General features: G+C 43.0%; 1 protein-coding gene across 1 annotated transcript in view; it reads right to left on the bottom strand.

Annotated features, from left to right (window-relative positions):
- Nucleotides 1–25,460, bottom strand: part of LOC144480803 (E3 ubiquitin-protein ligase HECW1-like) — a 391,619-nt gene that overhangs the window by 135,647 nt on the left and 230,512 nt on the right. The window contains exon 10 of the mRNA XM_078200410.1: nt 21,614–21,764. Within this exon, the coding sequence (XP_078056536.1) occupies nt 21,614–21,764 (151 nt within the window). The remainder of the gene's footprint in view (nt 1–21,613; nt 21,765–25,460) is intronic.

The following is a 25,460-nucleotide window of genomic DNA, read 5'->3' as shown; positions in this document are numbered from 1 at the left end:
TTGGAAAAAAGAATAGAGGCATGGACTATTTTCTAAACGGTGACAAAATTCATAATGCTAAAGTGCAAAGGGACTTGGGAGTCCTAGTCCAGGATTCTCTAAAGGTAAACTTGCAGGTTGAGTCCGTAATTAAGAAAGCAAATGTAATGTTGTCATTTATCTCAAGAGGCTTGGAATACAAAAGCAGGGATGTACTTCTGAGGCTTTATAAAGCACTGGTTAGGCCCCATTTGGAGTACTGTGAGCAATTTTGGGCCCCACACCTCAGGAAGGACATACTGGCACTGGAGCGGGTCCAGCGGAGATTCACACGGATGATCCCAGGAATGGTAGGCCTGACATACGATGAACGTCTGAGGATCGTGGGATTATATTCATTGGAGTTTAGGAGGTTGAGGGGAGATCTGATAGAAACTTACAAGATAATGAACGGCTTAGATAGGATGGACGTAGGGAAGTTGTTTCCATTAACAGGGGAGACTAGGACGCGGGGGCACAGCCTTAGAATAAAAGGGAGTCACTTTAGAACAGAGATGAGGAGAAATTTCTTCAGCCAGAGAGTGGTGGGTCTGTGGAATTCATTGCCACAGAGGGCTGTGGAGGCCGAGACGTTGAGCGTCTTCAAGACAGAAATTGATAAATTCTTGATTTCTCGAGGAATTAAGGGCTATGGGGAGAGAGCGGGTAAATGGAGTTGAAATCAACCATGATTGAATGGTGGAGTGGACTCGATGGGCCGAATGGCCTTACTTCCGCTCCTATGTCTTATGGTCTTATGGGGCTAGAAATAAACAAAGAAATAACTGATGCATGTAAAAATGGTACAGCAATCATCATGGGGGTTTTTAATCTACATATCAATTGGTCAAACCAGGTCAGTCAAGGCAGCCTTGAGGAGGAGTTCATAGAATGTATCTGCGATTGCTTCCTTGAATAGTATGCAATGGAACCTACGAGTGAGCAAGCTATCCTAGATGTGGTCCTGTGTAATGAGACAGGAATAATTAATGATCTTACAGTTAGGGATCCTCTCGGAAGAAGCGATCACAGTATGGTTGAATATAAAATACAGATGGAGCGTGAGAAGGTAAAATCCAATACCAGTGTCTTGTGCTTAAACAAAGGAGACTACAAAGGGATGAGGGAGGCTTTGGCTAAGGTAGTCTGGGAGCAAAAACTTTATGGTGGGACAATTGAGGAACAGTGGAGGACTTTCAAAGCGATCTTTCACGGTGCTCAGCAAAACTATATACCAGTGATAAGGAAGGACTGTTGCCATGGATATCTAAGGAAATAAAGGAGGATATCAAATTGAAAGAAAATGCATACAAAGTGGCAATGGTTAGTGGGAAACTAGAGGATTGGGAAATCTTTAAAGGTCAACAGAAAGCCACGAAACAAGCTATAAAGAAAAGTAAGATGGATTATGAGAGTAAACTAACTCAGAATATAAAAACAGATCGCAAAAGTTTCTACAAATATATAAAATGAAAAAGAGTGGCTAAAGTAAACATTGGTCCTTTAGAGGATGAGAAGTGGGATGTAATAACTGGAAATGAGAAAATGGCTGAGGCATTGAACAGGTATTTTGTGTCGGTCTTTACAGTGGAAGACACAAATAACATGCCAAAAATTGATGACAAGAAGGCTATGGCAGGTGAAGACCTAGAAGCTATCATAATCATGAAAGAGGTAGTGTTGGGCAAGCTAATGGGGCTAAAGGTAGACAAGTCTCCTGGCCCTGATGGAATGCATCCCAGGGTACTAAAAGAGATGGCGGGGGAAATAGCAAATGCACCAGTGGTAATTTACCAAAATTCGCTGGATTCTGGGGTGGTTCCCGCAGATTGGAAAACAGCAAATGTGACGCCACTGCTTAAAAAAGGAGGTAGACAAAAGGCGGGTAACTATAGGCCGGTTAGCTTAGCTTCTGTAGTAGGGAAAATGCTTGAATCTATCATCAGGGAAGAAACAGCGAGACATCTGGATATAAACTATCCCATTGGTAAGACGCAGCATGGGTTCATGAAGGGCAGGTCATGTTTGACTAATTTGGTGGAATTCTTTGAGAACATTACATGCGCAGTGGACAATGGGGAACTTGTGGATGTGGTGTATCTGGATTTCCAGAAAGCATTTGACAAGGTGCCGCACCAAAGGCTGCTGTATAAGATAAAGGTGCATGGTGTTATGGGTAATGTATTAGCATGGATAGAGGATTGGTTAACTAACAGAAAGCAAAGAGTGGGGGTAAATGGGTGCTTTTCTGGTTGGCAATCAGTGACTAGTTGTGTGCCTCAGGGATCAGTGTTGGGACCGCAATTGTTTACGATTTACATAGATGATTTGGATTTGTGGACCAAGTGTAGTGTGTCCAAATTTGCAGATGACACTAAGATGAGTGGCAGAGCAAAGTGTGCAGAGGATGCTGAAAGTCTGCAAAGATAGTCTTAGTGAGTGGGCAAGGGTCTGGCAGATGGAGTACAATGTTGGTACATGTGAGGTCATCCATTTTGGTAGGAATGACAGCAAAATGGACTATTATTTAAATGGTAAAAAATTGCAGCATGTTGCTGTGCAGAGGGACCTGGGTGTCCTTGTGCAAGAATCACAAGGAGTTGGTTTGCAGGTGCAGCAGGTAATTAAGAAGGCAAATGGAATTTTGTCCTTCATTGCTAGAGGGATGGAGTTTAAAAACAGCGAGGTTATGTTGCAGCTGTATAAGGTGCTGGTGAGGCCACACCTGGAGTACTGTGTACAGTTTTGGTCTCCTTACTGGAGAAAGGATATACTGGCATTGGAGGGGGTGCAGAGGAGATTCACTAGGTTGATTCTGGAGTTGAGAGGGTTAGCTTATGAGGAGACAATGAGTAGACTGGGGCTATACTCATTGGAATTCAGAAGAATGAGGGGAGATCTTATAGAAACATATAAGGTTATGAAGGGAATAGATAAGATAGAAGCAGGGAAGTTGTTTCCAAAGGTGGGTGAAACTAGAACTACATAGAACATAGAACATAGAACAGTACAGCACAGAACAGGCCCTTCGGCCCACGATGTTGTGCCGAGCTTTATCTGAAACCAAGATCAAGCTATCCCACTCCCTATCATCCTGGTGTGCTCCATGTGCCTACCCAATAACCGCTTAAATGTTCCTAAAGTGTCTGACTCCACTATCACTGCAGGCAGTCCATTCCACACCCCAACCACTCTCTGCGTAAAGAACCTACCTCTGATATCCTTCCTGTATCTCCCACCACGAACCCTATAGTTATGCCCCCTTGTAATAGCTCCATCCACCCGAGGAAATAGTCTTTGAACGTTCACTCTATCTATCCCCTTCATCATTTTATAAACCTCTATTAAGTCTCCCCTCAGCCTCCTCCACTCCAGAGAGAACAGCCCTAACTCCCTCAACCTTTCCTCATAAGACCTACCCTCCAAACCAGGCAGCATCCTGGTAAATCTCCTCTGCACTCTTTCCAGCGCTTCCACATCCTTCTTATAGTGAGGTGACCAGAACTGCACACAATATTCCAAATGTGGTCTCACCAAGGTACTGTACAGTTGCAGCATAACCCCACGGCTCTTAAACTCCAACCCCCTGTTAATAAAAGCTAACACACTATAGGCCTTCTTCACAGCTCTGTCCACTTGAGTGGCAACCTTTAGAGATCTGTGGATATGAACCCCAAGATCTCTCTGTTCCTCCACAGTTTTCAGAACCCTACCTTTGACCCTGTAATCCACATTTAAATTAGTCCTACCAAAATGAATCACCTCACATTTATCAGGCTTAAACTCCATTTGCCATTTTTCCCAACTATTGGAGCCAAACTAGGGGGCATGGCCTCAAAATAAGGGGGAGCAGATTTAGGACTGAGTTGAGGAGGAACTTCTTCACACAAAGGGTTGTGAACCTGTGGAATTCCCTGCCCAGTGAAGCAGTTGAGGCTACCTCATTGAATGTTTTTAAGGCAAGGATAGATCAATTTTTGAACAGTAAAGGAGTTGAGGGTTATGGTGAGCGGGCGGGTAAGCGGAGCTGAGTCCACGAAAAGATCAGCCATGATCTTATTGAATAGCGGAGCAGGCTCGAGGGGCCAGATGGCCTACTCCTGTTCCTAGTTCTTATGTTCTTATTTAAGATACACAGTTGGTGTTCATTCATGCTCTATGGTATCAGCCTGTGTTATTACTAATGGGAAGTTAGCTCCCTAACAATTATCCTTTAGTAATTCCTTTAAATCAGCACTCCTGATGATATTGACCAAGATATGATCACGTAAAGTCTTTCTAGGGGCTTTTGCAGTGATTAAAGCTCCATTGTAGCACATTGCTTCTGCAGAGGATATGGGAACTCTGTGAATGAAACAAGCTACAGTGTATCCGCTTAACCAAACAGATTAAGGAGTCCCTACTGAGGCACACAAAGACTAAACCAATGGATGGAAGTTAGGAAAGTCAATTCAATGCCAAAACATGTATACCAAGTGAAACATTATTGTTAGCATCTCTTCACATCCAGACTGCTTTTTTATACCCTTTTGGGAATAGTGGGTGGAAGTGCTGGAAGGATTTCTGAGCTGATTATTAGCGCAATGAATTGCGTTGAACTCTCCTTTTGTGGCCAGTAAGTCATGGCATTGGACTCGAACCTGGAGCTTCTGGTCCAGTGGTAGAGATGCTACCACTGCAGCACAAGACCTCCTACCAAGTAAAATGAAGAGAGGAAAGAAAGATGGAATTAAGAGAGAAATAAGAGACAGATAAACATTTTAGAAAGTTACAATTTTTAGATTTCCAACAAATTAAAATCTGAAGTAATGAGACTCCACACAGGGCCGGAGACGCTGTTTGAAAGGAAATAAAACTGATCACACTATTAAAATATTACATATACTGAAATGGACAAGCTCTGTCCTTTCTGGCAAGTTTAGTTTGTATCTGTCACACAAATATATTAACTTCTTACTGTTCCATATGTTTAATCTCCGAGTCCCTCAATGAGAGACTGAAACAGCAAAGGCTCTGGAAGAACAGAGCAATTCAAACAACTTCCTGATTTTCGCGGTTAACTATTTGTTTGATCCCTGGAAGTTATCCAATTTACACTTTAATAATTTTACTGCAAAATCTGAGCCATTATCAGCACTTAATATTTAGTCTATTATTTTGAAGAAAACAAATATAGTAATAAATCTCGACAGTTCCTTGCCTGAGTGGAATTGTTGATTTATTTTTGCATTCTACATCGAAATGACTACTTGGCCTGTCATTTCTGACATTCTCATAATTTATCCAACTGATTTCTCGCTCGATTGAAAACAAACGAGGGTGATTCCATTTCCTCTGATTAAAATCGATAGAAAATTATGGATGATGTGCCATAACTTCCTGTGATGTAGTTCATTAGAGAGCCACTCCCCAGCTTGCGCACAGGGGCAGGAAATTGCCTATTTTACGTCTATTTCACATATCTACACGTGCATTAGTAACCTATCCATTAGTAACCCTGTTGTATCTAGTTTTAGAAAACTCAATTCAGACTCTAAGGCCGCGATGTACCTGCTCGCCCCATCCATTGATGGGCGGAACGAGTCGCTAAAATCGCGCGAGAGCCGAGAAATCAGGATCACGCCCAATTTCTCGCGATCTTACCGGCACTGGATACTCGGCGCGATCAGCCTCTCGTCCATTTCCGCAAGAAACTGAATGATTTATTTAAATATATTTAAATGGAAATTTACATGGATTTAATGAGTTCAGGATGTAATTGTCCGGGCTCACTTGCCTTTGTGGCCTCTCTGGGAGAGGTCCTTACCAGCAAAGAAAACACCTGGTCACCATGAATGGGGAGCACTCAGAATGGACTGGCTGGTAGAACCAGAGGCCATTGAGGCCTCTGGGAGGCTGTGGACAAGGATGGGCGTGCCCCTTGGGTAGTGTCGGCTTGGCAGCCTAGCATAGCCCACCAGACATCTTGGCACTGCCAGGATGTCAGGGGGCAGGGCTTAGAAACATGAAACATAGGGACCTGCGTTCAATTCCCGGCTTGGGTCACTGTCTGTGTGGAGTTTGCACATTCTCCTCGTGTTTGCGTGGGTTTCCTCCGGGTGCTCCGGTTTCCTCCCACAGTCCAAAAATGTGCGGGTTAGGTTGATTGGCCGTGCTAAAAATTGCCCTTAGTGTCCTGAAATGCGTAGGTTAGAGGGATTAGTGGGTAAATATGTAGGGCCTGGGTGGGATTGTGGTCGGTGCAGACTTGATGGGCCGAATGGCCTCTTTCTGTACTGTAGGGTTTCTATGTTTCTAAACTAAATATTAGGACGTGTCTTTGTCTCTGCCACAAATTCCATTCCCTAAGCTATTGACTCCATCCCACTCGCTGACAACTGTCTGAGACTGAAACAGACTGTTCACAACCTCAGTATTATATTTGGGAGATGGACTTCCGCCACATATCTATACCATCGTTAAAACCACCTATTTATGGCTTTGGAACATTATCTTTGTTACCTCAAGACCTGATTATTCCCACACAATCTTGGACAGCAGTCTGCCACTCTTCTACCCTTCACAAACCTGAGGTTTAAAATGCTGCTACCAATACTCTTACTTCACCAAGTCTCCTTCACCCTTCACGGTGGCACAGTGGTTAGCACTGCTGCCTCACAGCACCAGGACCCAGGTTCAATTCCCGGCTTGGGTCACTGTCTGTGTGGAGTTTGCACATTCTCCCTATGTCTGTGTGGGTTTCCTCCGGGTGCTCCGGTTTCCTTCCACACTCCGAAGGACGTGCTGGTTAGGTGCATCGGCCATGCTAAATTCTCCCTCAGTGTACCCGAACAGGTGCTGGAGTGTGGTGACTAGGGGATTTTCACAGTAACTTAATTGCAGTGTTAATGTAAGCCTGCTTGTGATGCTAATAAATAAACTTTAAACTTAATGGTTGTTAGTGCATATTAAGAGGTCTGATTTGAATGTGAAGGAATAGAACAAACATAGTTCTGCTGGATTAAATGGCCTGTTTCTGGATTGTAACTACCGAGCAATAACTTAACACCACTGTTCCAAGTTCAGGTGCAGCACGGGAAAGACAAAAGTAAAGCTTCTAATTCTGCCCCAAAGTGCCTTTCCAACTATTTCACATACTGATGACAATGCAGAACACATTAGATAAACTAAACTGTGCTTACTGAAAAACAATGGCTTCAAGTAATACCTCAAGTTTAAAATTCTCATCATTAATTTTCAGATCCCTCCGTCATTTCATACCCTCTCTATTTCTATAATCTCCACCAGCGACACAGCACTCTGAGATATCCGCACTCCTCCAACCCTGGACTCTTCAGTTTCCCTGATTTTAATCACTCCACCATTGGCAGCCATGCCGCTAAGCTCTGGATTCTCTCTTTAAACCTCTCTGCCTCTCTTCTGTTTTTCCTCCTTTGAGACACACCTTAAAACTATGTCATTGCCCTCTACCGTTCTGAAGAAGTCATACAGACTCAAACTTTTAACTCTCTTTCTCTCCACAGATGCTGCCAGACCTGCTGAGATTTTCCAGTATTTTCTGCTTTTATGTCATTAACCAAGCATTTGGTTATCTGACCTACTATCTCCGAATTTGGCACAGTGTTAATTTTTTTTAATTGATAACCTTCCTGCCCTGGGACATTTTACTATGTTAAAAGCATAAACACATGTTGTAAAAAAAATCATACCTGTGCCCAATAACGATTAGTTTGAGTTTGTTGAACTGTTGAATTAATTATGTGGGCGGAATTTTATGAGAAAAATTCTAAGTGTCCAGCTAGTGTGAAAATGGGAGAGTTGCAGATCCGTTATTTTGGCGAATTTTTACGCCCAATTTTGTACGCACAGGGCATGAAAAAATGGGCTAGACTGTTTCTAGCTACTACAAGCAATTCCAACAGCAGAGGGCACTATTGCGCATGTTCAGACCTCTGTGTCTGCACATGTGCAATTCCAACAGCAGAGGCTTGACAGAGAGAGAGAGTGAGAAACCTCTGCAGTTGGAGCCAGCCTCAACACAGCCACTCCCACAACTGCAAGGCCCACACTGCCCAGAAATGTAGCTCCCGCCGTCCCCTGCCACCCAGACTGATCATGCCACCCTCTCCCTCCCCCCGACCAACCGCCTGCAGAGCAGCAGTCGGCCACCTCTCCACCAATCACAACTGCAGAGTGCTCAGTGGGGCCCACTCTCGAACCGATCTGATGCAGAGTGCGCAGCAGCCCCCTCCCTCCCCTGGCCTGACCACACCCCTGCCCCTCCAGACCCCACCCCCTTCAGGCCCCAACCCCCATGCCGTTCAGGCATACCACTCCTTCAGACCACACCCCCCGTACCTCCATAGGCCCTGCCACCCTTGGCCCTGCCCCATAGGCTCCGCCCCAGCACTGCCCACTGGGCAGTGCCAAGGTGCCTGATAGGTACTGCCAAGGTGCCAGGCTGGCATTGCCCAAGGACCACACCCCCTTGTCCTCGGCCTCCCCGGAGGGCCTCAAAGGCCTCCGATTCTACCGGTGATGCCAACATGACTATTCCCTGTTCATGGAGCGCAGGTGTTTTCCACGCCGGAGAGAAGCTCTCCCAGCGAGGCCATAAAGGCAAGCGGACGAATCTATTGAAATCTTCATTTGCATATGTTTAGTGAGCTCGGACGATCGAGCGCCGGTCTCACTAAACACATGCAAATGAAGATTTAAATAAATTTGAATAAATTATTCAGCCTCCCGCCAGACATGGGCGAGAGGCTGACCTATCCGGCAAGATCATGAGAGCTGAGAAATCGGGGGCGACCCTGATTTCTTGGCGCTCGTGCAATTTTACCGGCTCACTCCATCCATCGATGGGCGGGGTAAACCGGTAAAATTCTGCCATGTAGGTTTTGATTGTTGCTGATATAAATGCGAGGTATTTTGACAGAGAAAGTTTATTTACACGATATTAATTCATACTTTACTGGAAACATGAGGTGAACTGAAAATGTTAGTGACAACTGTTCTATTTGTTAATTTAGGTAATTTGGTATTTTAACTACAATCAGCACAGTTACTGATAAACAAAATTATTCACAGTTGCATTTTGATACACCGACTTGTCTGAAGTATTAGTAATTTGAATTTCATGGAAAAATAAGAATGATTTTGAATTAGTTCAGGATCACTTAACCCTCAACAAGCCATCTGGGTAGGTTCCAAGGGACAGAACATGTAAGCTTTTTTTTGTGCATTTATACAGTCTGGAAATTATGTATTAATCTCCTGAGGAATTCTGAGACAGAAAGTACAAAAAGCAGTCTGGATCAGTTACAATGCACAGAGACTAAGATAATCATTAATAGTCTTTACATTCTGAAGATAATTCAAAGCAGAAACCATGGGGTGCAGAAACATATTCAATCATCCGGGTTAATGGGAGTTTCCACAATGGAGATTAAAGAACTTTGAGGTGGAATTCCACTGAGAAGGCAGAAATTCCACAAATTCTATGTTTTGGAGCTCAATGGAGGAAGCGGGGAGTGGAAAATATGAGAAGCTAAGTGCTTTGTGGCGAATTAGACTAAAGTTTCAGCAAAACCTCCCAGCTCCGAGAAAGACAAAAAACAGATAAAAATAGTTATATTTTTAACTGCGAGAAGGTTGACCAGAACTTTTTGTGCTAACACTTTAATTTGGGGTTACTAGTAAAGTTGTACTTTTGATGATATTAATTAATTATATAATCTTAACTTTGGCTAATATTCGGTGATTCAAATGATTTCTCTCTCAGCAAAGACCTCAATCCTGGGGACCCTACCATAGAGTAGTTGCTTATAGTTGCGACTGCAGTTTTAGTATCAGTTCAATTGCAGTGGAAATAATGAAGTGGAAACTGAAATAAAAACAGAAACTTCTGGAAAAACTCAGCGGGTTTAGCAGCATCTGTAAAGAGAGGAACAGAGTGAACATTACAAGTCCATGTCAGAACCCATTTCTCTCTCCACAGATGCTGCTAGATTGGCTGAGATTTTCCAGCATTTTCTGTTTTTATTTCAGATTTCTAGCATCTGCACGCAGTATTTTGCTTTTATATTACTGAATTGGAAACTGTCTTTTCATGCAGCTTGCACTGGTCTGCATTCCCACATCTTGATCAGGAAGAATGCTTTCAGGAAACCCTGATTAGCAACAAGGTCAATCCTCTTAAATTGGTTTAGTTGTTACAAAATAAATGGGGCCTAAAGGTAAAAAGCCCAGAAATTATTGATGATGATATCAGGGGAAAAAAAATTAATGGACGCGTATGTAACTACTTTGCTATTTTAATGGAGGAATTAACCTATTTGAAATATATGGATTTCCATCTGTATTAAATAGCAGGCAAAGAAATAACATATGAATGCATGAAGCATTTATCATCCAATGTTGCCAGCAATATTTCTGAGACTTAATCAGTGTCTACCGCTTATCAAATTCTATAGAAGTGAACTAAAGACTAATAGTGTAGTCATGCATGTCATTACTTTTTCACATGTAACAATGACTACAAAACATTCATGTATAAAACTAATAATCTATGACCTCATCTGAGGTTAACATTTCAGAAGGTTTTCTTTATATACAAAGTCATACCCACACCTAAATTTCACCAGTGTAGCAGTTTAGCCAGAGAAAGTGGTCCCAGCAATAGTTTTAGATCTGGGCATTCAAATTAGCCACCACTGTTCTTTGTTGCTCTACCTCTCCAGCACAGTGATATTCACCATACATCGTGACATATGAGTCTACCCAGCGCATAAAATGACCCAATTTTTCCAGCCCAGAAATTATGATTTTACATATATCTGGCATATAAGTCAGATGCCTTTTCAACAATGTCATACTATATTCACATTAGTAATCAGCCTCACTTTTCCACCCCACAAATGCATGTTTAACTGGCACCTTATAATTGGGTGCAGGGTCTCAAGTGGGTGATACAGGCTGTGTTGTGAAGATGTGCAGGAGTTTAAGACACGCCCAGTCTTTGCATCAGATTCTGATAACATTTCAAAATGGCGACCACCCACATTGATGGTTCACATTTATATTCAGCATAAAGTTGAACCCTGTTTTTGGAGGGATTTTTTGAGGCTTCGAAGGTTGATTTATATACTGGTATCTAAGGTCAACGGTAAGTTTCCCTTACAACTCCCAACTTCAGTTCAAGCTCACACTGCTACCCCAACGTCAAGGTAGATACAGAGAGATGAGATTTAAGGTGTAATTTTCCAACTTTGTTCTACTGACAGAAAGCTACACCAGCCCAGAGAAAGGCAAGTGTGTGCCATGCAAGATCTTCTGACTATTTACATTCATGGAATTAAAGAAACATAGAATCATTGCTATTTCCTGCCCATTAGCCAATTCTCTATCCATGCCAATATACTGCTTCCAACACCATGGGCTCTTATCTTATGACTTAACCTTTGTGAGGAACCTTGTCAAACATCTTCTGGTAGTCCAAATACAACACATCTACTGGTTGAGACTTCCTTGGAAAACTCTAATAAGTTAGTCAGACACGATTGCCCTTTCATGAAGGCATGCTGACTCTGCTTGATTAGATTATGATTTTCTAAATGTGCTGCTATTACTTCCTTTGTAATTAATCCCAATTACGATTTTTTCCAACAATAGATGTTAGGCTTATCGGCCTACAGTTACCCGCTTTTTTCCTTCCTCCCTTTTTGAATAGAGGTGTCACATTGGTAGTTCAGCATTGCTCCCTTTAATGTTGCGGATATGAATTGGAGGGGAATTTGGCCACACAGTTGTAGGTGTATAAGGAGTATAGTAGGGAGCTGAGAACGCAGCCTTGTGGGGCACCGGTGTTGAAGATGGTATTGTGGAGGAGGTATTGTTGCCTATCCTTACTGATTGTGGTCTGTGGGTTAGGAAGGTGATTGTGAATATTCTCGAGTGTCCCCAGCCCCCAGTCGCTATGATGGTGGAACTCAACACGTCAGCATAAAAGACAAGGCTGAAACATTTGCAACCATATTCAGCCAGAAGTACTGAGTATCTGATTCATCTCAGCCTCCTCTTGAGGTCCCCAACATTATAAATGTCAATGTTCAGCCAATTTGATTCACTCCACGTGGTATTGAGAATTGTCTGATTGCACTGGATACTGCAAAGGCTATAGATCTGACAACATTCTCACTTTAGTGCTGAAGACTTGCTGAAGAACTCCACCTCTAGTTAAGCTGCTCCAGTATATCTACAACATTCACATTTACCCAACAAAGTGGGAAATTGTCCAGGTTTCTCTTATCCACAAAAAGCAGGACAAATTCAACTCCGCCAACTAATATCAGTCTACTCTCAATCATCAGCAAAGTTATGGAAATGTTAACAAGCAGCACTTACATAACAATAACCTGCTCACTGATGCTCAGTGTGGATTCCGCCAGAGCAACTCAGTTCCTGACCTTATTCCAGCCTTGGTCCAAACATGGACAAAAGATCTAAACTCCAGAGGTGAAGTGGGAGTGACGGCCCTTGACACTAAGGCAACATTTGACTGAGTGTCGCATCAAGAAGCCCGAGCATAATTGAAATTACAGAGAAAATAGGGGGAAACTCTCCACTGCTTGAAGCCATGGCTATCACAAAGGAAGAAAGTTGCGGTTGTTATAAGCTAGTGGTTCCCAAAGGGTGCGGTGCGCCACACTGGTGCGGCGAGAGAGGATGGCAAGTGTGGCGGGAAGATTCAAGGACAATCAAAGAAACATTTAAACATGGATAGATATATTTCCAAAGTGAGAGCACGAGCATCAAGTGATGCTGAGGACGATGTCCCATGATCATATTATAAAGTAGTTGTGTTCTATGTTTTGAATCAAGCACTGCTAGGAGTTGTTTTTTTTTGTTTTTGAGTGTATTTCTTATCAATAAAAAAATTGGTGTGGCGCGAGCAAATTTTTATTCCGAAAGTGCGGCCCAGTGGAAAACGTTTAGGTACCAACTGTTATAAGCCAACACCTCAGCTCCAATATCGCTGTAGGAGTCCCTCAGGGTAGTTCCCAAGGCCCAATCATCTTCAGCTGCTTCATCAATGACCTTCTTCCCATCATAAGTCAGTGTAATGTAATTATATGTTGTGAGCATCCCCAGTGCATACTGATGTTATTGAAAATGTAATCTGTTATTTCTCTCTCTTTAAAGGTCTCTTGGAATGTATAATAGATTTTTGGCAACAAGATGGGATTAAAGTGCAAGACGTTTGCAGCTAATAGCAGCAGAGACTGTGATAAATAAAGTTACTGCCAGTAATGTGCTTGCTGGATTGCACGAGGCCTGAGCTGACTTCCATTTATTCAACTGCCAACTACACTGGCTTTGGTGAGTTTGTCCGGATTGGGTTGACTTAGCTTCTGCATCACTGTTACCCACAGTCACAGTAAAGTGTTTACTGGGTCACTGGTATATTTGAAAGCGGGTGAAAATAGTTGAATTCATGGGATGCGTCAGAAGGCTAGAAATGTACGATAGAGGTTGAGCACCCTTTGGTTTATATATTGAAAGAATGGGCATGTTCTTCAGAATAATAAATTTGAACTTGAAAAGGAAAGTGAAAAAATCAGAATAAGACATCAATGTGAAAAAGCAATATTACCAATGAAGATTGGCGTGGGTAAAAGCAACTTACTGCGGATGCTGGAATCTGAAACCAGAAGAGAAAATGCTGGAACATCTCAGCAGGTCTGGCAGCATCTGCATGGAGAGAAAAGAGCTGACATTTCAAGTCCAGATGACCCTTTGTCAAAGCTCAAGCTTTGATAAAGGTTCATCTGTACTCGAAACGTTAGCTTTTTCCTCTCCTTACAGATGCTGCCAGGCCTGCTGAGATTTTCCAGCAAGATTGGCATGGAAGTGTAAAACAAGTTAACAAATCTTCTGACTCCCAACAAGGCAAAATAATTATCACAAGTTCTGAGTAACATTTCAATCCTAAACCACTAGAGCTAGCAGAAAGCTTCATATTTGTAACCTGGAACCAGAAAAATAATGAAACAGTTGGTGAGTATGTTTTGGCATTGAAGAATTTATCACTACATTGCATTGTTAGATCGTGCATTACAAGACGGATTTGCGTGTGAAATGATTGATGAAAGAATCCAGCTGAAGTTACTAAGAACACAAAATCTTACTTTTGAGCGAGCGTGTAAGATTGCTTTTACCATGGAGATGGTATCAAAGAATACTGGAGAACTTCTCTGTGGGAGTGAATGGTCCTGCTGTCGACTGGCTGAAGGAGTCTGTCAAGTCTAAAGTGGGGAGACCTGATCAGAAGTGCGCTGGTGATAGCAGTTTAGTGACTTGTTATTGCTGTGACAACAACCACATGGCATATTGGCACAGAAATTCCAAATAGATATGGCCACAGATTATTCTATCATGAGTAGAGACATAGGGGTGGGGGGGTCAATATTTTGCTTTTATACTTGATAGATCCTAGCTATTTCTTTTGCAACTGGAGTAAAACTACTGAACAAATTCACAGGAGTCAACTGACGAACTTTTAACACATAAATTAAAATATTTGCTGGAGAAATGAACTATATTACATTAGACAAAAATATGGGAAAGATCTTAATACCAACACAAGAAAATTATTCAAATTACACTCTTCCTTTACTCTAGAAATTTCTTTATAGGCACATATAAATTCATACAGGTAAACAATTCATAACAATTATCTTTTACTCTACCATTCAGGATAAATATGAGGTACATCAGAAATAACAGACAAACTGTATTAAGACACCCCATACTCCAAAGTAAATGACAAATGCAACTAAAGCAGATTCCATGGATTTTCAATAACCCGCCCAGACTTCTGTCATACTATAAGTCAGCCAATTACACAAACACTTTGCCTTTCTTACGAGGCTTTCTAATCTCTACATTTGAAAATCTCACCTTGGAATTCTCTCCAAAAGTCACTCCCACTTAGATGGTTTTAACAACATTCCACCTTCAAGGTTTAAATCTTGCCTTCTGAGACACCTTTCCCTGAACTCTGAGGACACTCAAGCTGCACCTTTCAAGCAGACTTTCAGTTTTTTGGCCATGCCAAGCAGAACACCACTGCGCCAAGGGACCCAAAGTAAGGAGTTATCAATCTTTGTCTGCCTCTTTAGATCTTCAGGACTTCTCTCAAGTCCACTTTGCTTTATGTCTGCTCCCTCCTCTGTCTTTAATTCAGAATCCATCTCTCCACTCCTCTCCTTCAACTTTACTTATTGGGACCTACTTCTGATCCCTGTCTTTGTCCCTCACCTGGGATTTACTTTTCTGCGAACTCTTTCTGATCCCTGTCTTTGTCCCCGTTTGGGACTTTCTTCTGGAACCTTCCCCTGTTCCCTTCCCAGTTTCCTGCTCCTTGAGATACCTTCCTCAGTCATGGTACTCTGGTTCAGGTCACCTGACCTGCTTTTCATGCTGTTTGACTTTCGGTTCCCAGCCTCAAGAATGTAATAAGACCGACATGTGCATGTGTGGCCATTTCACAACCAATGCTGCTCAGAGGCTCTCAGCTCTGACTTCCAACTGTCAATTTAAATTTGAATTATGTATTCACACTTCGCCCCTGAGGAAATGGGGTAGTATATAAATCAAATGTGAAATATATATGGACAAAGACTTGGGAGGGGGGGGGGGGAGATGTAGTATTAGGGTGTTCAGGGTTGAAAGGGTTACTGTGTGGGACTGGCTAAATAATACTGCCCACATGATGATATAAGAGACACATGATCAAGAGCGGAGGAGGAGAACCAATTATATTGAGTTAGAATGTAGTCTTGTATAGATGTATATAATTATGCTCATTCAATAAACCAGTTATTGTTCAGAACTAGCCATAACTTAGGAATCATACCTTAGGCAGCCAAAACCAAGATACAATACCTCTCTCCATCAACCTTGACCAGCCCTTGGTAATACTCGATCCTCCTTCAGGGATCATTAATCTACCCTCCTTCAGGACGAGATAGACACCACCACAAATAGCCTTGAGACAAAACATCCCGAGGCCTTGTTCATCATGGCCGGGGACTTCAATCAGGCCAAGCCCAAGAGCGTACTACCAAGTTACCACCAACACGTCTCCTGTTCCACCAGAAGCCCAAACATCCTAGACCACTGCTACACAAATATCAAACATGCCTACCGCTCTATTGCCCGCCCACACTTTGGCAAATCAAACCACAAGGCTGTGCTCCTGCTCCCGACTTACAAGCAAAAACTGAAACAGGAGAATCCGTCAAAGAAAGTCGTACAATGTTGCTCTGAAGAATCGGATGATCTCCTACAGGACTGCTTAGAGTCAGTGGACTGGTCAGTATTTAAAAACTATGCGACCAGCCTGAACGAGTACACCACAGTAACTGACTTCATTAGTAAGTGTGTGGAAGACTGTGTGCCAAAGAAGCAAATCCACGTGTTTCCCAACCGGAGACCATGGATGAACAGAGATATCCACTGCTTGCTGAAGTCCAGGTCTGTGGCATTCAAGTCAGGCGACTCTGACCTATACAAGAAATGATGTGGAGATGCCGGCGTTTGACTGGGGTAAACACAGTAAGAAGTCTCACAATACCAGGTTAAAGTCTAACAGGTTTATTTGGTAGCAAACGCCACTAGCTTTCGGAGCGCTGCTCCTTCGTCAAGTGAGTGGGAGTTCTGTTCACAAACAGGGCATATGAAGACACAAACTCAATTTACAGAATAATGAATAATGATTGGAATGCGAGTCTTTACAGCTAATCAAGTCTTAAAGGTACAGACAATGTGAGTGGAGAGAGTATTAGCACAGGTTAAAGAGATGTGTATTGTCTCAAGACAGGACGACCAGTGAGACTTTGCAAGTCCAGGCAAGTTGTGGGGGTTACAGATAGTGTGACATGAACCCAAGATCCCGGTTGAGGCCGTCCTCATGTGTGCGGAACCTGGCTATCAGTCTCTGCTCAGCGACTCTGCGCTGTCGTGTGTTGTGAAGGCCGCCTTGGAGAACGCTTACCCGAATATCAGAGGCCGAATGCCCGTGACCGCTGAAGTGCTCCCCAGGAAGAGAACAGTCTTGCCTGGTGATTGTCGAGTGGTGTTCAATCACTCGACAATCACCAGGCAAGACTGTTCTCTTCTTGTTGGGGAGCACTTCAGCGGTCACGGGCATTCAGCCTCTGATATTCGGGTAAGCATTCTCCAAGGCGGCCTTCACAACACACGACAGCGCAGAGTCGCTGAGCAGAAACTGATAGCCAGGTTCCGCACACATGAGGACGGCCTCAACCGGGATCTTGGGTTCATGTCACACTATCTGTAACTCCCACAACTTGCCTGGACTTGCAAAGTCTCACTGGCTGCCCTGTCTGGAGACAATACACATCTTGTTAACCTGTGCTTAATGCTATCTCCACTCACATTGTCTGTACCTTTAAGACTTGATTAGCTGTAAAGACTCGCATTCCAATCATTATTCATTATTCTGCAAATTGAGTTTGTGTCTTTATATGCCCTGTTTGTGAACAGAACTCCCACTCACTTGACGAAGGAGCAGCCCTCCGAAAGCTAGTGGCGTTTGCTACCAAATAAACCTGTTGGACTTTAACCTGGTGTTGTTAGACTCCTTACTATCTATACAAGAAAGCCAGATATGATCTATGGAGATCCATAAAAGATGCCAAAAGACAGTACCGGACCAAGCTAGAATCCCAGGCCAGCCACAAAGACTCCGCCGACTATGGCAAGATCTGCAAGACATATCAGGCTACAAGATGAAGGCAGGTAAGTTCACCAGCTCCAATGCACCCCTCCCCGATGAGCTCAAAGAACTCTATGCCCATTTTGAGCAAAAGGTCAGTGAGAGCACGCCCTCCATCCCGGAAGCCTCGGACGAACCTGTATCCAAGGTCACCATTGCCGACATCAGAGCAGCCTTCTCAAAAGTCAATGCACAGAAAGCAACTGACCCAGATGGGGTACCCAGACGAGCACTCAGATCCTATGTGAACCAGCTGGCGGGAGTATTCACAGACATCTTCAACCTCTTTTTACATCAATCTGAGGTCCCTACCTGCTTCAAGAAGATGACCATCATCCTGGTACCTAAGAAAATCCAGGCAGTGTGCCTTAATGACTATTGTCTGGTGGCTCTGACATCCATCATTATTAAGTGCTTCGAAAGGTTAGTCATGGCACAAATCAATTCCTGCCTCCCAGATTGCCTAGATCCACTACAGTTCACCTATTGCTGCAACAGGCCCACAGCAAATGTCATCTCCCTGGCCCTACACTCAACCCTGGAAACCTAGATAACAAAGACATGTATGTCAGACTCCTATTCATAGACTACAGCTCAGCCTTCAACACCATTATTCCTACGAGAGACTCATCTCCAAACTTCATGGCCTGGGGCTCAGTTCCTCCTTCTGGATCCTAGACTTCCTAACCCACAGACCGCAGTCAGTAAGGATAGGCAACAACACCTCCTCCACGATCATTCTCAACACCTATGCTCCACAAGGCTGTGTTCTCAGCCCCCTACTATATTCCTTATACACCTATGACTGTGTGACCAAATTCCCCTCCAACTCGATTTTCAAGTTCGCTGATGACACCACCATTGTGGGTCGAATCTCAAACACTGACGAGACACCGTACAGCAAAGAGATAGAGAATTTGGTGAACTGGTGTGATGACAATAATCTCTCCCCCAGTGTCAACAAAATGAAGGAGATAGTCATCGACTTCAGGAAGTGTAGTGGAGGGCATGCCCCTGTCTACATCAATGGGGATGAAGTAGAAATGGTTGACAGTTTCAAGTTTTTGGTATCCAGATCACCAACAACCTGTCCTGGTCCCTCCATGGGGATGCTACAGTTTAGTAAGCCCACCAACGTCTCTACTTTCTCAGCAGACTAAGGAAATTTGGCATGTCTGCTACAACTTTCATCAACTTCTACAGATGCACCATAGAAAGCATTCTTTCTGGTTGTATCACAGCTTGGTATGGCTCCTGCTCTGTCCAAGACCACAAGAAACTACAAAGGGTCGTGGACGAAGCCCAGTCCATCTCACAAACCAGCCTCTCATCCATTGACACTGTCTGCACTTCCCGCTGATTCGGAAAAGCAGCCAGCATAATCAAGGATCCCAAGCACCCCGGACATTCTCTCTTCCACCTTCTTCCATCGGGAAAAAGATACAAAGTCTGAGGACACGTACCAACTGACTCAAAAACAGCTTCTTCCCTGCTGTCTTTAGACTTTTGAATGGACCTACCTTGCAACAAGTTGATCTTTCTCTACACCCTAGCTATGACTGTAACACTACATTCTGCACTCTCTCCTTTCCTTCCCTTTGTACGATATGCATTGTCTGTATATTGTGCAATGAACAATAGTTTTCACTGTGTACTAATACATGTGACAATAATAAATTAAATCAAATCAAATCAAATCAAGCTGAAACTCTCTTTCTTCAAACTTATTACTGTTCCCTGACTGTTGGTCTGCCATGTGTTGTACACCTACCTCCCTTGGACACACAAGACCAGACTTCCGCAATGACGGACTCCACCTCCATAGGCTGGAGCCTGACACCCCTCGAGCAACTCCTCTCCCGCCTTTCTTCTGCTCTCACACATGCCACTGTCTTGATGTACTCCCATTTGAGGCCCTGACCACCACCACCCTCTTGCCAGCCCAACTGTTGTACTGTTTGAGGACCTGACCATTGGACTTCCACGTCCCACTCCTGCCATTACTGGACCATCCAGCTTTTCCTGCTCCCCTCTCCTCTGCTACTAAAGACAAAACCAAAAGCTCAGATCCAAAGATTGAACAACCTTACCTGGTGCATGCTATCAACATACTGAGGATTACCATCTCAGGTTTTCCTCCAAGCCACACATTATCCTGACTTGGAACTATATTGCTGTTTCTTCATTGCCTCATGATCAAAATCCTGGAACACCTTTCCTAACAACATTGTAGGTGTACCTACACCACATGGACTGCAGCAATTCAAGATGGCAGCATTAATTTCTCAATGGCAATTAAGAATGGGTAATAAATGCCACCCTTGCTGGTGATACCCACATGAACAAATAAATTTAATACATTGCCATGGAGTTGGTGGCATTTTCACAACCAACTGCAGGGGAGCTCCAAAACAGTGAGGAACCAATGAGTGAGCAATGTTCTCCTGCAAATTTTCTGACTGGTGCCATTAAGAAATTGGGAACCTAGTTGCACAATTTTACCGCTGCTGTATTTAAAGTTTATTTATTAGTGTCACAAGTAGGTTTACATTAACACTGCAATGAAGTTATTGTGAAAATCCCCTAAAGCTTAGGAGATGATTTGGAGGGAGCAGTGCTTTTACACTTCAACCAAGTTTAATATATACATTCAATATATATATTTTACAAGTGTTCCTGCTTCTCTCTTCACATCACAATGCTGGCTTATATTGATGATTTAAGCTTTAATTGTATTTACTAGCTGAGAATAAGGACTAACATTTTTCACAGTTGTTCCACTGACCACACGTTGCAATTCCCAGTCAAAATCCCAGAGCCAAGGCAAAAGATCAGGGGAATTCCAGCGGAAAATGTACCCCTGTATGAATATCATGTTAAGAGTTTTAACAACACCAGGTTAAAGTCCAACAGGTTTATTTGGTAGCAAATACCATTAGTGAAGGAGCAGCGCTCCGAAAGCTAATGGTATTTGCTACCAAATAAACCTGTTGGACTTTAACCTGGTGTTGTTAAAACTCTTACTGTGTTCACCCCAGTCCAACGCCGGCATCTCCACATCATGAATATCATGTTGCCATGGACCTACGGCTTCTGATTAAGTCAATTCTCAAAGAATGTTTTTGTTGAGATGTTGAAGCTGATAATCCTGAATAGAGACCCACTATTCAATTAGTACTCATAATACAGCTCACTTGCGGCCTGCCTCCTGTTCACATGTAGCCTTGATGCGTCTCTTGTTTCTGTGCATTTACATCCAGCTCAGCTACCAGATGCTAACAGATCTGGAATTCAATTCTGTTCCCTTTCCTTCTCTTGGTCTCCAGTGAAAGTGAGCGGATGGTATTGGGAGTCAGGTGACTGCACTATTGACAAATTCAAGTTATATTGCTGAATAGAAGCCATAGAATCTATTATCATAATTTATCTGGTAGTGCTTTTGCTCTTGCTGTGAAAAGTACCTAAACCTTTTGTAAAACATTAAGCGGTAACTTTTGAGTGCAGGAATAATCACCCTGGTGCATTTGAGTGACCCGTAAACAAAATGCTGCTTACCATTAAATCTTCCAAAATCATTAATGATTACAACTGCTCATGAAAGAAGCCATTGCCATAAATAGGTAGACACAGTTTCTTGACTAAAGGCACATGAAATACTCAAAAGCAGTCAGATGAAAAGAATGAAAGACTGTCCAGTCATATTTCTCTCTCTTAAAATATTCCATAGTTCTAATGTCCATTTAGATGGGTAGATACCTTTTTGTCAATGCCCCAATTGAATGTCTCACGTACCTTCGGTTAAGTTGTTCCATTTGCTGGATGGAGCTGGACCGGCGCAAACCATCAAGTGTAGCAGCTGCTGTAGGTCGCTGCCATGTTGTTGTACGGTTTACATGATCCACATAAAAAACTCTCCCATGACTATCAATCCGTGCCTCCCAGTCTGGAATTCAACAACGTATATTGTTAGCTTCCAACTATGGACATCTATGGAAAATAAAACCAAAGATGAAATAACCAAATATGCCATTTTCTAGAAGTCTAATTAGGTTGCAAATGTTGATAGTGTAAGAAGTAATATTGAAAAATGTCAGAGAGCAAACATTATGATTGTAGGAAAAAAGAGCATTTTTAATGGGAGAGAAATAATTCAAACTTGAATCCATATTTTCCAATCGCCGTTACTTTAATGATAGTCATAACGCATCAAAGAATTACTGCCAGTGTTAAAATTATGCTGATCCAAAGAATCTACTAAGATATTATTAATTTGGTAACGAATGAGGTTTTAAATGGACTATTATATGGAATGCATAAGATTTCTATGTTGTGCAACTGGGGCTAAGATGCTCATTGGAGATGTATTTTTTCATGTCTGTGTTATGGACTTTGAGCTGGTATATCCCATTGCCCCCTTTCTCCATTGTGGTGATGTCCTTTGCGAGATAAAACACAGGAGAAAAAATCATTGCCTGTGTCCTATTAGATACCATTCAGCCCATCGAGTTTGCACCGATCCTCTGACAGAGCATCGAACTCATGCCCTCCCCCGTAACCCCACGCGTTCACTCCGCTAATCCCTCTAACCTACAAATCTTGGAACACTAAGAGGTAATTTAGCATGGCCAATCCACTTAACCCCCACATCTTTTGACAAAGTCCCTCATGGTAGGCTAGTGAAAAAGGTTGGATCCCATGGGATAAAGGGGGAGGTGGCTAGATGGGTGGAGAACTGGCTTGGTCATAGAAGACAGAGGGTGGTAGTGGAAGGGTCTTTTTCCGGCTGGAGGCCTGTGACTAGTGGTGTACCGCAGGGCTCTGTATTGGGACCTCTGCTGTTTGTGATTTATATAAATGATCTGGAAGAAGGAGTAACTGGGGTGATCAGTAAGTTTGCGGACGACACAAAACTGGCAGGACTTGCAGATAGTGAGGAACATTGTCAGAGGCTACAGAAGGATATAGATAGGCTGGAAATTTGGGCAAGGAAATGGCAGATGGAGTTCAATCCTGATAAATGCGAAGTGATGCATTTTGGTGGGAATAATGTAGGGAGGAGCTACACGATAAATGGAAGAACCATAAAGGGTGTAGAGACGCAGAGGGACCTGGGTGTGCAAGTCCACAGATCTTTGAAGGTGACCTCACAGGTGGAGAAGGTGGTGAAGAAGGCATATGGCATGCTTGCCTTTATAGGACGGGGCATAGAGTATAAAAGTTGGGGTCTGATGTTGCAGATGTATAGAACGTTGGTTCGGCCGCATTTGGAATACTGCGTCCAGTTCTGGTCGCCACACTACCAGAAGGACGTGGAGGCTTTGGAGAGAGTACAGAGGAGGTTTACCAGGATGTTGCCTGGTATGGAGGGGCTTGGTTATGAGGAGAGATTGGGGAAACTGGGGTTGTTCTCCTTGGAAAGACGGAGGATGAGGGGAGACTTAATAGAGGTGTATAAAATTATGAAAGGCATAGATAGGGTGAACGGTGGGAAGCTTTTCCCCGGGTCGGTGGTGACGTTCACGAGGGGTCATAGGTTCAAGGTGAAGGGGGGGAGGTTTAACACAGATATCAGAAGGACATATTTCACACAGAGGGTCGTGGGGGCCTGGAATGTGTTGCCGGGCAAGGTGGTGGAGGCGGACACACTGGGAACGTTTAAGACTTATCTAGACAGCTATATGAACGGAGTGGGAATGGAGGGATACAAAAGAGTGGTCTAGTTTGGACCAGGGAGCGGCGCGGGCTAATTGTTCCTGGTTTCTCGTTTCAAGGCTTCATTCTACGATCATCTTGCTGGTGCCAGTACAGAGTGAGACTGCGGATAGTTGGGAACCTGTCTCGGGGGCAGGGAATTCATATGGTGTTCGTGGAAGTGGAAATGACTAGGGTTGGGAAGCATTTTCCGATCGGGGCCATTGTGATCTCCTGGACTCGTTTCGATCGCCTCAGGGGGTCGGAGAGGAATTTCCCAGATTTTTTTTTCCCCATATTGGCCCTGGGGTTTTTCACTCTGGGTTTTCGCCTCTCCCTGGAGATCACATGGTCTGGAATGGGGGGGTGGGGGTAAGTTAATAGGTTGTAATGAACAAAGCATCGTAGCTGTGAGGGACAGCTCGGTGGATAGGATATTGGTATGTAGATAGGCTGGAAAATTGGGCGGGGATCCTGGATTCAGGATTCAATCCTGGACCGGGGAGCGGCGCGGGCTTGGAGGGCCGAAGGGCCTGTTCCTGTGCTGTATTGTTCTTTCTTCTTTCTTTCTTTCTTTCTTTAGACTGTGGGAGGAAACCAGAGTATCTGGAGGAAACCCAGGCAGACACGGGGAGAATTAGGAATAGAATCTAGTTGGAATCCCAGAGGACAGCCTGGGATAGACCCAAGTACAGGATTGCAAATATACTTTCAAACTCATGAACCTTCCTTCTCACATGCTTTGTTCTGTGCCAACAATCTCAAAATCAGGTTTCTACAATATAAATACCAGGGGAAGACCAAGCATCTACCATGCACAGAACTTGGCCAAAGGGATAAATTGGGTCATTGTGGCACAACTGTGAACCTCGAGCAGGTTTTAAAGCAGGGTGTCCATCAAGTGTTTTGGCTGGATTAAAGGTGCAAGAGCTAGCTAAGAAATTAGAAGAGTCAGATATGCTAAAAACTATTCAGTTAAACAAGGACACAGGAGTCTGAATCAGTCCTACAGCTGTTAACAGTTTATGGATATTTTAATGAGCTATTTTAATGACCTGTGAATTTGAATGGTCTTAAAAAACATTTGTTATCTTTAATACAAAAAGTACAAACACTTACTAAATTCTAATTAGCCTCTTAATAGCTTATATACGACCTCCACATGAGAAATAATCTAGTTCTGGATTTTACAAAATACTTTCAGATATATGGTTCAGGTTCATTCTGCATCATTGCAGATTAGGAATTAAACAGCTTTGTGTGAACCTTCTGTAAGATTAGAGCGGCCGTTTGAATCAAAGCCACAAAATGGTACAGGAGAAATAAAGTTCAACCATTTCTATCTGTAAGCATCACTCCTCCATCTAACCAACATTCATACTGGTAGATTTAATTCTTGCAAATTTGATCATTTTGCTTAGCAGAACCTATCATTGTGTGTCAGTTCTTCATATTTATATTTTGAAGACGTTAAGCATGCTGTCAATTCTTCAGAATACCCTGCGCAGTGAAATAATCAGAATATGCAGTGAATAAATACTTACAGTGCTGAGAATGTTTTTTTTAATGTGATCTTGTTACATTATTAGAAAGGTGTACCACGATTTAAGGACTGTAACCCAGGTAATGAAGAAATGGAATTGCGAATTCTGCAGTCTCTTGTATGGACTATATGCAAAGAATTCAATGCAGCAGCTTAAGGTATTTCAGATTTTACTACTGGAAGTTATGCTTACTTCATTTGTAACACACACATTATTGTGCAATAATGTCCGAATTAATGCACTGTTTTCAAAAAAGTTGTTTTAACACATTGGTATCCCATGATAATACATAGAAAATACTAATGCAACACTAGTAATAGTTTAACTAAATGGATCTCGCCATTAAATTGTTTTAAGAGGGCACATTGAGCAATAGGGTCCCCATCGGCACTGGAACAGAACCA

Source organism: Mustelus asterias, chromosome 2 (genome assembly GCF_964213995.1).
Source record: "Mustelus asterias chromosome 2, sMusAst1.hap1.1, whole genome shotgun sequence".
NCBI classification, from domain to species: domain Eukaryota; kingdom Metazoa; phylum Chordata; class Chondrichthyes; order Carcharhiniformes; family Triakidae; genus Mustelus; species Mustelus asterias.
This window is presented reverse-complemented; position numbering and strand designations above follow the sequence as displayed.